Genomic DNA, 13,137 nt, shown 5'->3' with positions numbered 1-13,137 from the left:
AACAGGCGAGCCGTGGGACACTGTGTGTGTGTGTGTGTGTGTGTGTGTGTGTGTGTGTGTGTGTGAGTGTCTGTGTGTGTGTGTGTGTGTGTCTGTGTGTGTGTGTGTGAGTGTCTGTGTGTGTGTGAGTGTGTCTGTGTGTGTGTGTGTGTCTGTGTGTGTGTGTGAGTGTCTGTGTGTGTGTGAGTGTGTCTGTGTGTGTGTGTGTGTGTCTGTGTGTGTGTGTCTGCGTGTGTGTGTCTGCGTGTGTGTGTGTCTGTGTGTGTGTGTGTGTGTGTCTGTGTGTGTCTCTGTGTGTGTGAGTGTCTGTGTGTGTGTGTGTGTGTGTCTGTGTGTGCGTGTGTGTGTCTGCCTGTGTGTGTGCGTGTGTGTCTGTGTGTCTGTGTGTGTGTGTGTCTGTGTGTGTGTGTATCTGTGTCTGTGTGTCTGTGTGTCTGTGTGTGTGAGAGTGTGAGAGTGTGTTAGTGTGAGAGTGTGTGAGTGTGAGTGTGTGTGTGTGTGTCTGTGTTTGTGTGTGTCTGTGTGTCTGTGTGTGTGTCTGTGTGTGTCTGTGTGTGTGTCTGCGTGTGTCTGCGTGTGTGTGCGTGTGTGTGCGTGTGTGTGTGTGTGTCTGTCTGCGTGTGTGTGCGTGTGTGTCTGTGTGTGTATGTGTGTGTGTGTGTGTGTGTGTGCGAGAGAGAGAGAGTGCGCGTGTGTTTGTGTGTGTGTGTGTGTGTGTGTGTGTGTGTGTGTGTGTGAGAGAGACTGCAAGAGTGTGTGTGTATATGTGTATATATGTGTGTGTTTGTGTGCATTTGTGTGTGCGTGTGCGTGTGCGTGTGTGTGTGTGTGCGAGAGAGAGTGCACGTGTGTGTGTGTGTGTGTGTGCGTGAGTGTGTGTGTGTGTGTGTGAGAGTGCATGAGTGAGTGTGTGTGTATTTATATATATGTGTGTGTGTGTGTGTGTGCATTTGTGTGTCTGTGTGTGTGTGTGAGAGAGTGCACGAGTGTGTGTGTGTGTGAGAGAGTGCACGAGTGTGTGTGTGTTTGTGTGAGAGAGTGCGTGAGTGTGTGTCTATGTGTGTATGTGTGTGTGTGCGCGTGTGTACCATTGGACCCATTTTGGCAGGTTCAGTCCTGCCTGGCCTCGACATCCCAAGGTTTCCGAGTTACCGCGGTAATCTGCTCACCTTCCCGAAAAGAGCACCCTGCCCCCGGTCGACCCGCCCCTGACGGTTAATGACGGACAGCCTCTGTTCTCAGACGTATTACTGTACGAGCCGTGCCGCTGCTGCTGTGAATGTTAAAAGCTGCAGGCTCAAAATGCTCTCCAAAAAAAGGAGTGCACTTCATTTCACTGCTGGCCTCCATCACGGTTCCATCAGAACCCATTCTGGTATTACGGAAAATTGAGGATGATTCATAACAGAGGAGCTGGGGAGAATGAAAGGAGCAGGCAGTGGCAGCCCAGCAGTGCTCCTCCAATCGCAGGCCTGCATGCGTCAAACACGCCAACTGCAGAGTCTCGGCGCTCGGGAGTGGAGGATTCTGGGATTGCAGCATCACGCAGGCTAGTGATTGGGCTGGGGACCCAAAAAAAGCAACGACAAATTACAGCGCTGCTGTTCTGTCTCCATGCTGTCTCAGAATGAGGAGGCTGCTCCCGCCCACACCTTCCTTTCCCCCTCATTATCCCTGCCTGCCGCGCCGCTTTGGACAGCCGTCACACCAGGGCACGACGCTGGTCCCTGCCAGACATCTCTGCTCAAATTAAGCTTTAACCCTTTCGAGAGCCCGTTTTTTTTTCAGAATGTTTTTTTTCCTTCAACGTTCTAGAACATCGCTTTCAGTTACCAGTGGTGATTGTGACATCAGCGTTAGAACATTAAGAACATTCTAATCACAGCTTCACAGGGTAATACTGCGCTAAACTAAGACTCCCAGATCGAAGCGTGGAACCCGGGATTGTAGATGGGGGTGTAGGATTTCTTATGGCCATATTTATATTTAATTTGGTGCTACCGCCATAGTTTTTTTTTTTGGCACAGAAGGAAAAAGTTCCCGAATGCCACTCAACCCCCTTTTGTGCTGCAGGGCACAACTGACATAATTATGTCTCCAATATATTAGCCCCCTCCAACCACGTCGCTGTACTCATTAAAATCTTAACTTTGCCATACCTCAGCAGCCTGCAAGAGACCCTGTTCAAGCACAAAACTTAATTGGCTGCGAAAAGCACTGCAATTTAAAAGCTAGTGACTAATGCCACTTTCTTTTTAACATTTCAGACACAAAAAAATAAAGAAATAATTTAAGATTAAAAATAAAAAGAACTCATAAAGAAAGTGCGGCTGATCTTGCTGGCGCGGCTCCCTGAAGCTCCCTCTCTGTGCTTGTTAAATCTGTCGCATTCTTCCAGGCAATTTGCCTCTTTGTGTGAGTGTGCAGGGAGGGCTCAACTCCTCTAATGCTACAGTGAAGGGTGTGTTGTGCAGGGAGGGCTCATCTCCTCTAATGCTACACTGAAGGGCGTGTTGTGCAGGGAGGGCTCATCTCCTCTAATGCTACAGTGAAGGGCGTGTTGTGCAGGGACTCATCTCCTCTAATGCTACAGTGAAGGGCGTGTTGTGCAGGGAGGGCTCAACTCCTCTAATGCTACAGTGAAGGGTGTGTTGTGCAGGGAGGACTCATCTCCTCTAATGCTACAGTGAAGGGTGTGTTGTGCAGGGAGGGTTCATCTCCTCTAATGCTACAGTTAAGGGCGTGTTGTGCAGGGAGGGCTCATCTCCTCTAATGCTACAGTGAAGGGTGTGTTGTGCAGGGAGGGTTCATCTCCTCTAATGCTACAGTGAAGGGTGTGTTGTGCAGGGAGGGCTCATCTCCTCTAATGCTACAGTGAAGGGTGTGTTGTGCAGGGACTCATCTCCTCTAATGCTACAGTGAAGGTCGTGTTGTGCACGGACTCATCTCCTCTAATGCTACAGTGAAGGGTGTGTTGTGCAGGGAGGGCTCATCTCCTCTAATGCTACAGTGAAGGGCGTGTTGTGCAGGGAGGGCTCATCTCCTCTAATGCTACAGTGAAGGGCGTGTTGTGTAGGGAGGACTCATCTCCTCTAATGCTACAGTGAAGGGTGTGTTGTGCAGGGAGGGCTCATCTCCTCTAATGCTACAGTGAAGGGTGTGTTGTGCAGGGACTCATCTCCTCTAATGCTACAGTGAAGGGTGTGTTGTGCAGGGAGGGCTCATCTCCTCTAATGCTACAGTGAAGGGCGTGTTGTGCAGGGAGGGCTCATCTCCTCTAATGCTACAGTGAAGGGTGTGTTGTGCAGGGAGGGCTCAGCTCCTCTAATGCTACAGTGAAGGGTGTGTTGTGCAGGGAGGGCTCATCTCCTCTAATGCTACAGTGAAGGGTGTGTTGTGCAGGGACTCATCTCCTCTAATGCTACAGTGAAGGGTGTGTTGTGCAGGGACTCATCTCCTCTAATGCTACAGTGAAGGGCGTGTTGTGCAGGGAGGGCTCATCTCCTCTAATGCTACAGTGAAGGGTGTGTTGTGCAGGGAGGGCTCATCTCCTCTAATGCTACAGTGAAGGGTGTGTTGTGCAGAGACTCATCTCCTCTAATGCTACAGTGAAGGGCGTGTTGTGCAGGGAGGGCTCATCTCCTCTAATGCTACAGTGAAGGGTGTGTTGTGCAGGGAGGGCTCATCTCCTCTAATGCTACAGTGAAAGGTGTGTTGTGCAGGGAGGGCTCATCTCCTCTAATGCTACAGTGAAGGGCGTGTTGTGCAGGGAGGGCTCATCTCCTCTAATGCTACAGTGAAGGGTGTGTTGTGCAGGGAGGGCTCATCTCCTCTAATGCTACAGTGAAGGGTGTGTTGTGCAGGGAGGGCTCATCTCCTCTAATGCTACAGTGAAGGGTGTGTTGTGCAGGGAGGGCTCATCTCCTCTAATGCTACAGTGAAGGGTGTGTTGTGCAGGGAGGGCTCATCTCCTCTAATGCTACAGTGAAGGGTGTGTTGTGCAGGGAGGGCTCATCTCCTCTAATGCTACAGTGAAGGGCGTGTTGTGCAGGGAGGGCTCATCTCCTCTAATGCTACAGTGAAGGGCGTGTTGTGCAGGGAGGGCTCATCTCCTCTAATGCTACAGTGAAGGGTGCGTTGTGCAGGGAGGGCTCATCTCCTCTAATGCTACAGTGAAGGGCGTGTTGTGCAGGGAGGGCTCATCTCCTCTAATGCTACAGTGAAGGGTGCGTTGTGCACGGCCCGGCCTCTTGGTATTCTATTCAAACCCGCCTCTCCCCGCTGCCTGTCAGCTCGCCGCAGCAGCAGAAGAAGAAGAGGAGGAAGAATCCCTCGGACCGCCGGTTAATGGGTTGAATAAGCGCGGGGCTAATTCTGTTTACCGCCGCCGGAGCGCGGCTCTTCTGCCCCGCGCGGCTCTGGCTGCCGCTGCAGACCCGCGCGTGTGATTCCACGGTGGCGGTAATCTCCCGCGGCGTGTCCCCTACGTGACCCCTCTCTCCCGGTCCCTCCGGCCCCAGCAAGCACCTGTGTTCACCGGGCGAATCGCTCCAGGTGCTCAAGACAAAGGGGGGAATGACTGTGGTCGAATTTCCCCCACCTGTTTTGATATGCTTACTGTTGTCATTTTTAGTATCGGCATTCAGCCGGTGTACATATATAGCATGGCCTGGACATTTCACACGGCTCGGCTGTATACAGTATAACCATTTATCTTTGTCGCGTCTATCAGTCCGAGACGTACAGGAACGCAATGTATATCCACCCTACGCTGTCTCTTTAAGAACTCCACGGCTGCCTACAGAAATGGCTGTTGGCTTTACTTAATCCTCCCTGAAGATGTTCTCTTTGGGGAAATATATTCAGTGCCTGAACTCAAACACAGATTCGTGAGACGAGATGGTTAAGTCGTGAATGCGTCTCCAGAAACGAAATGTGTCAAGATTTGGGGAAAAGCCCATTTCATATGTGCGGGGATAAGCGGGCTTTGATCACAAACCCACTGATCTCCCCGAATCTCATTTGCATCCGTAGTGGGTTTTTTGTACATGTGTGCGATTCTCCCAATGAAAAGGAGTGTCATCTTGGAAGAGATGTAAAGATATTCTGGAAGAAGCGTTCCCACTTCAAAAACAAACAAATGACACACTGTGGGGGATTGTGGATTAATATTCAGATTCCCTGTAAGTGGGAAGAGGAAAAGCAGGAGGTACGGAGGCAGGAGGAGCTGTGGATGAGTGTTGGCAGAGTGGCGAACGCGGCCATTTCTGAACATTTGCATCCCCTGCACTCTGGGCCCAAGTGGGGTTTTTAATGCCTTCATAAATATTTATCGCTAAGGAAAATCATAATAATCGTATATCTGTAAGTGTACGCGTCACTCAGAAAGCACATGCTATGTTGAGACATTAAGCCCTGTTTGAAAGTTCCCACCCTCCCATTTATCACAAATTAAACGTCGCTTGCGGCTACAAGATGTGCTCAGAAAAAAAAAAAAGAAACATTTCTGGGAGAGAAATGCAGGTTTTCTCTTTTCAGACCGGGTGAGTTTTTTTTTGGTCGGGAGCTCTCTGGGCTGCTGTGAAATGACATTGCAGCTTGGCTGAGCACGGTGAATGCAGATTTAGTCGGAGCCGGTGTACAGTACAGAAAGCAGAGGCTTGTTTGTGGGAGCCGGCAGCTGCGGTCAGTCACGGTGTCAGACTCCGGATCAGCAGAGCGTAGTCTGCTACACTGCAATACCAGCGCTTATACACAGACTGGGGAAGAACTGTGCGCCAGAACAACTTCCATTTTGTGTATACATATACAGTGTATGCGTATTTCTTAATCGGCTTTCCGTGTGACATGACTCCAGAGGGAGTACGGAAAGGAATTTATTTGCAGCCATGTTCTCTTCTTGTGTGATGTCACACTTATTTTTTTTTTCTTCTTTCTAGTGTGATGTCACCTTTTTTTCAGATGTGTTTTCCCTTCTAGTATGATGTCACTTTTTTTCCCCAAATGTTTTTTCTCTTCGAGTGTGAAGAGAAAGACACGAAGATATGTTCTTCCTCGAAGGACCAAGTCCCACTTCTTCTTCTCCGCGTGTTCTTCCTTCCGGCGTGACGTGACTCATTTCCCCCAGACGCGTGGCGCCCTGCGATGACGTCTCTCCCCCTCTCTCCCCTCAGCGCTGAAGGACCCCTGCAGTGCGGTGAGCTGCAGCTACGGCAGCACCTGTGTGCAGTCCCCCGACGGGCTGTCGGCCCGCTGTGTGTGCCCGCAGACCTGCGAGGGCCGGCCGGAGCAGGTGGTGTGTGGCAGCGACGGGCAGGACTACCGCAGCGAGTGTGAGCTCAACAAGAGGGCCTGCGACCTGCAGAGGAACCTGCAGAGGAAGCACCTGGGGCCCTGCGGTGAGCCGCTCCGCCTGTCTCTCTTTCTTCTGCTCTCCCTCTCCTCTGTCTGCATCCTGGGCTCTGCTCTCCCTCTCCTCTGTCTGCATCCTGGGCTCTGCTCTCTCTTTCTTCTGCTCTCCCTCTCCTCTGTCTGCATCCCGCGCTCTGCTCTCCCTCTCCTCTGTCTGCATCCCGCACTCTGCTCTCCCTCTCCTCTGTCTGCATCCCGCGCTCTGCTCCCCCTCTCCTCTGTCTGCATCCTGGGCTCTGCTCTCTCTTTCTTCTGCTCTCCCTCTCCTCTGTCTGCATCCCGTGCTCTGCTCTCCCTCGCCTCTGTCTGCATCCTGCTCTCTGCTCTCCCTCTCCTCTGTCTGCATCCTGCTCTCTGCTCTCCCTCGCCTCTGTCTGCATCCTGGGCTCTGCTCTCTCTTTCTTCTGCTCTCCCTCTCCTCTGTCTGCATCCTGCTCTCTGCTCTCCCACTCCTCTGTCTGCATCCTGCTCTCTGCTCTCTCTTTCTTCTGCTCTCCCTCGCCTCTGTCTGCATCCTGCTCTCTGCTCTCCCTCGCCTCTGTCTGCATCCTGCTCTCTGCTCTCCCTCGCCTCTGTCTGCATCCTGCTCTCTGCTCTCCCTCTCCTCTGTCTGCATCCTGCTCTCTGCTCTCCCTCGCCTCTGTCTGCATCCTGCTCTCTGCTCTCTCTTTCTTCTGCTCTCCCTCTCCTCTGTCTGCATCCTGTTCTCTGCTCTCCTTCTCCTCTGTCTGCATCCTGTTCTCTGCTCTCTCTTTCTTCTGCTCTCCCTCTCTCTACATCCCTCGCTCTCTTTTCTCTCCTCTCCCTCCTCCACTCAGCCTTCTCTCTATTAATCCCTTACTCTACACTTTCTTTTTTCTCTCCCTCTCTCTGCATCCCTCACTTGTCTTTTTCGATTCTCTCCTCTCCCTCTGCCTTTTCTCTCCCTTAATAACTTACTCTACACTTTTTGTATTTTAGGAACATTGGTATGGTTTAGAGGACATATGTTATTTGTGTCTGTAAATATTAAAATAAAGGGGATATAAAAATCAAATCAGATCCTTCCTCTACTTTCTCTTTTCTCTCGTCTTCCTCTCCTCACCCCTCTCTCTCTTCGTTTCTCACTCTGCTTTCTCTCTCTCAATCCCTTACTCTACGCTTTATCTTTCCTCTCCTGGCCTCTCCTCCTCACCCCTCTCTCATCCCTCACCTCTCACCCTTCTCGCCTCCTCCTCCTTCACATTCGTCTTTCCTTTTTCTCTCCCTCTCCTCTGTCTCTTTTATCTCCTTTCCGCCTCCTTTCGCAACCTCTCCCTCCCTCCTGTCGGTCTTTCTCTCCCTCTCCTATCCCTCTCCCCCTCACTCTTCTCATCTCCCCCTCCCTCACATCAGTCTTTCTCTCCCTCTCCTCCTCACCCTCTTCCTGTGAGGCGCTGTGGCCAATTAGCCCAGCGAGGCTCCCCGCCCCAATCAGTACTGGCCGCCGCTGGATCATTAACACCGCTCCGTTTGATCCTTCCTGCCTCTGGATCCGATCCCTCCTGCCTGTGGTGTGTCCCTGTACTGAAAGCCGTGTCCCTCAGCACTCCGGAGCTCAGTGCGGGGGTAGCCAGAGATCCAGGCCGATCCCCCCCCCCCTTCCCCCTCCCCTCCGCTCTGGGTGGGTGGTAGTGAGGTCTCTCCCTCAGAGAGGGATGGAGGGACCGCCAGACGCGGGCACCCAAAGAACAGACTGATGGGAGCGGAGGGGCAACGTGGGAGATGAATGTTTTGGCCCAGAGGATGTCTGTAATATATCTACCAAAGCGTAATGAAAATGTTACGCGTCACTTTCCCCGGAGAGGGGCGAAACACAGGAGAAATGGCGCCGCAGTCCTAAATCTTCCTGAGCGATGCCTCCCCCCCGTTCTCTGGTGCCCCGCACTCCTTTTTGAGGACGGGGATGGACGGAGATTACTGAAAGCGCTCGCCCGGTGGGTCTGTAATCTCGCCGCCGTTTGTGCGTCGAGCGCGGATCCTGGAAATTACACTGATCCTTTACTGGCTGCGTGTGTCCTTTCCCCCGCTCTTTTGTGGAGATAATGGCCCGATTGTCCGACATCTCGTTAGCGTAGCCGGGGCTAGCGTTACGGTGAATCTCTTGGTATCGGCCCAGGAGGCGTGCCTCTTTTGCGATGTAAAGGCATCGTGTTAATATCTCTGGCCTCCGCTTCCCCGGTTCCGGTTTGAGTGGACGGACATTAAAGACAAGTCCGCCCTCACTCTTGCCGACACTCTCGGGGCCTGATTCAGAGGCCCAGATTAAGTTTAGTCCTGGACAAAATAGTTTTGTCTGGAAAAATCCATTCAGAATTGAATTTAACCTTGTGCGAGGCTTGATCTCTGTGTGTGAAACCAGCGCTTGGTGTTCTTCCTTTTTTTTTTTTATCTGCGGGGTTTCGAAACCGTCTCCCCTCTCTCTACTCTTCTCCTGCTCCTCCGTCTTCCCAGCATGCACTGTGCATGGCTAGCGCACGGCGTAGCGGCGTTTTCATGTAGCGCAGCGGTGGAGGAGTCCTTCTCTTCCCCTCCGGTGTGAACAGCGGGAATCGGGAGAGGAAGCCGGGCTTATCCCATTCGGCACCCCTGCAATTCCACTACAGCTGGGGCAGTCCAGCCTCTGGGCCAAACCTGGGCTGACTCAGGAGACCAGGCGGGACCTCACGCCTGCCGTTTAGACAAATGGACAAGTGCTGATACCTCCTCAATGATAGGTGCTGTTTGTAATAGTTTTGCATAAAAATAAAACTTCATATATTTATAAATGAATAATTAGCCTGTATCGTTGGTACTTCTCTTACTGTGACACATACAGTATCTCTTTATTACGGATACTGAGGGCTTTCCTAATTCATCTCTCCTTTTCTCTGTCTCTCTCTCTTCCATGCCAAAGTGATGTATTGTTTTTAAATGTTTAATACTTTAAATGCCAAAGAAAGCAATTTTATGACTTCCCCCCCCCCCCTCCCAGTTATAAATGATTGCTCTAGTGTGGATTAATGATGTCGATATTATATTTCTGTTTTGTTGTAGCTGTTCTTGTTGATGGAATATTTTGATGCATTGGCCTAAAGGTTGTTGGCTAAACCTCCTTTCAAAAAATAATAAAGCTGTATCTCCCTCTCTCCCTCACTCTCTTTCACTCTATCCCACTCTCTCCTACTCTCTCTCTTTCTCTCCCCATCTCTCTCCTCCCCTATGTCTCTCTCAACCCCACAATCCCTTTCTCTCACTCTCACTCACTCTTTATTTCTCTCATCTCTCCATCTCTCTCTTTTCCAACTCTTTCCCCATTTCTCTGTCCCTCACTCTCATTCACTCTCTTTTTCTCTCTCCCTCCCCATCTCTCTCCCTCCCTCCGCATCACTCTCTCCCTCTCCCCCCTTTCTCTCTCTCTCTCTCTCTCTCTCTCTCTCCAGCACCCTGCTGCTTTTCGAGGGGTGAGGAGGGGGCGGGAGAGGGGGGAATGGTGTGTAACTAAGATGGGAGTTTTTGGAGTTTGTGTTTCTTATTTGATACTGGGTGTACTAAAAGGTGTTGTATTGTGGTGGGGTGTGTGATGCAGACCCCTGTAAGGACAGCCAGAACAACCTGAACGTGGCGTGCCGGGTGGAGCCGCGCACGCGCCGGCCTGTGACCTTCGCCCCCCCGGAGGCCTGCCCGGCGGACAGGGAGCCGCTGTGCGCCAGCGACGGGCACACCTACGACAGCGAGTGCAGGATGAGCCGCACCGCCATGATGAGGGGCGTCCACCTGAAGAAGATCCACTCCGGGAGGTGCAGGAAGCAGGGTGAGTGCGTGTGTGTGTCTGTGTGTGTGTGTGCGTGTGTGTGTGTGTGTGTGAGTGTGAGAGTGTGTGTGTGTGTGCCTGTGTGTGCGTGTGTCTGCGTGTGTGCGTGTGTGTGTGTGTGATGTGTGTGTGTGTGCGTGTGCGCGTGATGTGTGTGTGTGCGTGCGCGTGTGTCTGTGTTTGTGTCTGTGTGTGATGTGTGATGTATGCGTTTGATGTGTGTCTGTGTTTGTGTTTGTGTGTTTGTGTGTGCGTGTGTGTGTATTTGTGTGTGTCTGTGTCTTCAGTAGTTTGGCTCATTATATGAAGAGCGATCTTCATCACAAGTTAACAAGGACCCCAAAGTGTAAACTGAACACTGTTCCCAAAGTGTCATTGTACACAGCATTTTCCTTACTTCTGTTCGTTTGAAGCAGGGTGAGGCAGGCTGTCTGGGGTCACATTACATTTCATTACCATTCATTTGGCAGTTGCTTTTATCCAAAGTGACATACAGACTGCATACCTAATGTCTTAGGAACAATTACAGCACATGCATAGGTCAGACGTGGTACAAGTCTCATAAGGTATCTGTAATCCATAGCTCTCAACATCAAGTCTAGTTCACAGGGTAAGCATAGTCCATAAAGGCTATAAATCAGTACAGGCTATACGTCAGTAAAGTTATGCCATGTCATAACTAGAGCTGAGGCATGAGTAGAGGAGGATATGTGCTAGAAAAACTAAAGAAAATCCAGTGTGCGGCAGTTCTGCAGACAGAAACGCCTTGTTAATGAGAGACGTCAGAGGAGAAGGGCCAGACAGCAGGAAGGTGACAGTAATGCAAATAAGCACACATTACAACAGTGGCATGCAGAAGAGCATCTCTGAACACACAACGCATCATATCTCTAATTGGATAGGCTACCGAAGTAGAAGTGTAATAAATACTCGTGCTCGGTGAGTGTATATTGAAGAGAGTGATGATTTTCTATTGTGGATGGTATATTTGTGAACCCCATTCATTTTTTGGGGGTTGTGAGTTGAGCACGCCGTATTCGTGTTCAGAGGTGCCACATCCCGCCTCACCCTTCTGAAAATAATGGTGGGGTCCTTATCACGAAATTAAAATTTGTCGCACCTTCCCAGCTGTACAGCAGACGGAGCTTCACTAAGTAACTGACGAATTAGCGCAGAGGCTGACAGCCCCATCACAGTTTAGCAGACATTTTAGTCGCTGTGAAAGTTTTTGACGTTGGGATAATGTATAGCAAGTGAGCGCTATTGTGTTTGCATAATGACAATGTCAGGAATCCAGTTTTCCCTTTCTTGCTGGTTTTTTATCGCCTTTCGTAAAACATTGTAAAAGTTTTTCCTCATTGTGGTTGACGTGGGGGTGGCTGCAGGTTTCCAGAGGCGTGTGTTAGAACACAGAAGCGCTCCCTCACGCTGGTGTGCGTGTAAGTGTGATCTATGAGGTGCCTGAAGGGACCCAGCGTGAGGAAGGCAGAAGAACGTCTCCCGCCTCGTCCTGTGGTGTGACAGGCAGGCCGGGAGACGCCCTGCCCCCGTCCCCCCGTTGTACGCTCCTCTCCGTCTCTGGCTCCCGCTGTGCGTAATGAGCGGTTCAGTGTTCTTCTCTTAGACCAGCCTCCTCCGTCATACAGAGCCCTCTCCCACACGCAGTTATCGGCACCTCCACCTCCACACCCCCCTTATAGAGCTGAATCCACGCCCCGTGACTCCCCTTCACCACGTGCGTTTGTGAGGGGGGGCGAGGTGGATTGTGCGTTTCTGTGATACGTGTGGCTCTGTGTCTACGTATACACGTCTGTGTATGTCTGCGTCTCTGACAGTTTGGCTTTTCCGCATAAAGAGTGGTCTTCATCGCAAGTTATCAAGCACCACAATGGGTTAACTGAACACAAGTCTCATTATACACAGCATGTAGTAGCGTTTTCCTTCATAATTTTAATATATTCATGACTTCTAACAGCACTCATTATGTCGATTATTTTTAATCTGTGTCGGTGTATCGTGTTTTGAAATTATTTCGATCTGATCATGCAGTTTTTTTTTCAAATGAAAATCAGAATGGACAGTATTATCGCAGTTAGAGTATACCATCTGTGCTCAATACTTGCCTTCGATATCACCAACGCCATTTTAAGTGCTTTAATTAACCTCCTCAATTGCTTGATGAAATAATCAAGCCTTTAATTAATTCAGATGCAGTGTGCTATGTTCAAGGATTGATAACGGCGTTTAGTTGTCATGGTAATTTGTAGTTGTGTGATGTGGTTCTGTCGTTGTTGTTAGCGAGCAGGAGAACATTTTATTTGCTGTTTGTGGTCAACCACATTGGAATGAAAAAAGTGCAGAGCTTGTCAAATAACAACAAGTACAAAAACAAGATCAACAACAAGAATACATTAGGACAAAATCCAACAAAATTGCTTTTTAAAAAAGCTTTAAAAAGAAATCTGCAGTACAGAAAACAATTCAAGTAATAACCTCAAGTGTGAGTGCTTGTGTCAAAGTGTGGTTACATTATTATTAAAATACACTATGGCACATGGGGGACCACACTGCTTCTAAAGGGGCAATTACTGTACAGCATTTTTTGATATGCTATTGTGTTATTCTTAATCACAGCTCCAAAATTACTCCATTAAATAATCAAGCCTTTAACAAATTCAAATACTGTGCACCACAGTCACTAAAGCAGTGGTCTCCAACCCTGGTCCTGGAGAGCCGCAGGGTGGCCTGGCTTTCATTGTTACTCTGCCCTTTATTAATCAATTAGCACAGTCGATTACACAGTCAGCTCACCTCACCAGGTTACCTGGGTCTCAGCAGGGTGCTGATTTGAACAAACAACAAGAAACCGCAGACCCAGTAGCTCTTTCGGACCAGGGTTGGAGACCACCGCTCTA

General features: G+C 50.2%; 1 protein-coding gene across 1 annotated transcript in view; it reads left to right on the top strand.

The window, feature by feature from the left end:
* The window catches only part of LOC133139542 (agrin-like), a 235,115-nt gene that overhangs the window by 143,450 nt on the left and 78,528 nt on the right, over positions 1 to 13,137 (top strand). Inside the window, exons 6-7 of the mRNA XM_061259113.1 lie at positions 6,174 to 6,398; positions 9,998 to 10,222. Of these exons, the coding sequence (XP_061115097.1) occupies positions 6,174 to 6,398; positions 9,998 to 10,222 (450 nt within the window). The remainder of the gene's footprint in view (positions 1 to 6,173; positions 6,399 to 9,997; positions 10,223 to 13,137) is intronic.

This window comes from Conger conger, chromosome 10, assembly GCF_963514075.1.
Source record: "Conger conger chromosome 10, fConCon1.1, whole genome shotgun sequence".
Classification (NCBI taxonomy): domain Eukaryota; kingdom Metazoa; phylum Chordata; class Actinopteri; order Anguilliformes; family Congridae; genus Conger; species Conger conger.
Note: the sequence above shows the minus strand (reverse complement) of the source record. Positions and strands in the feature narration are given on the sequence as shown.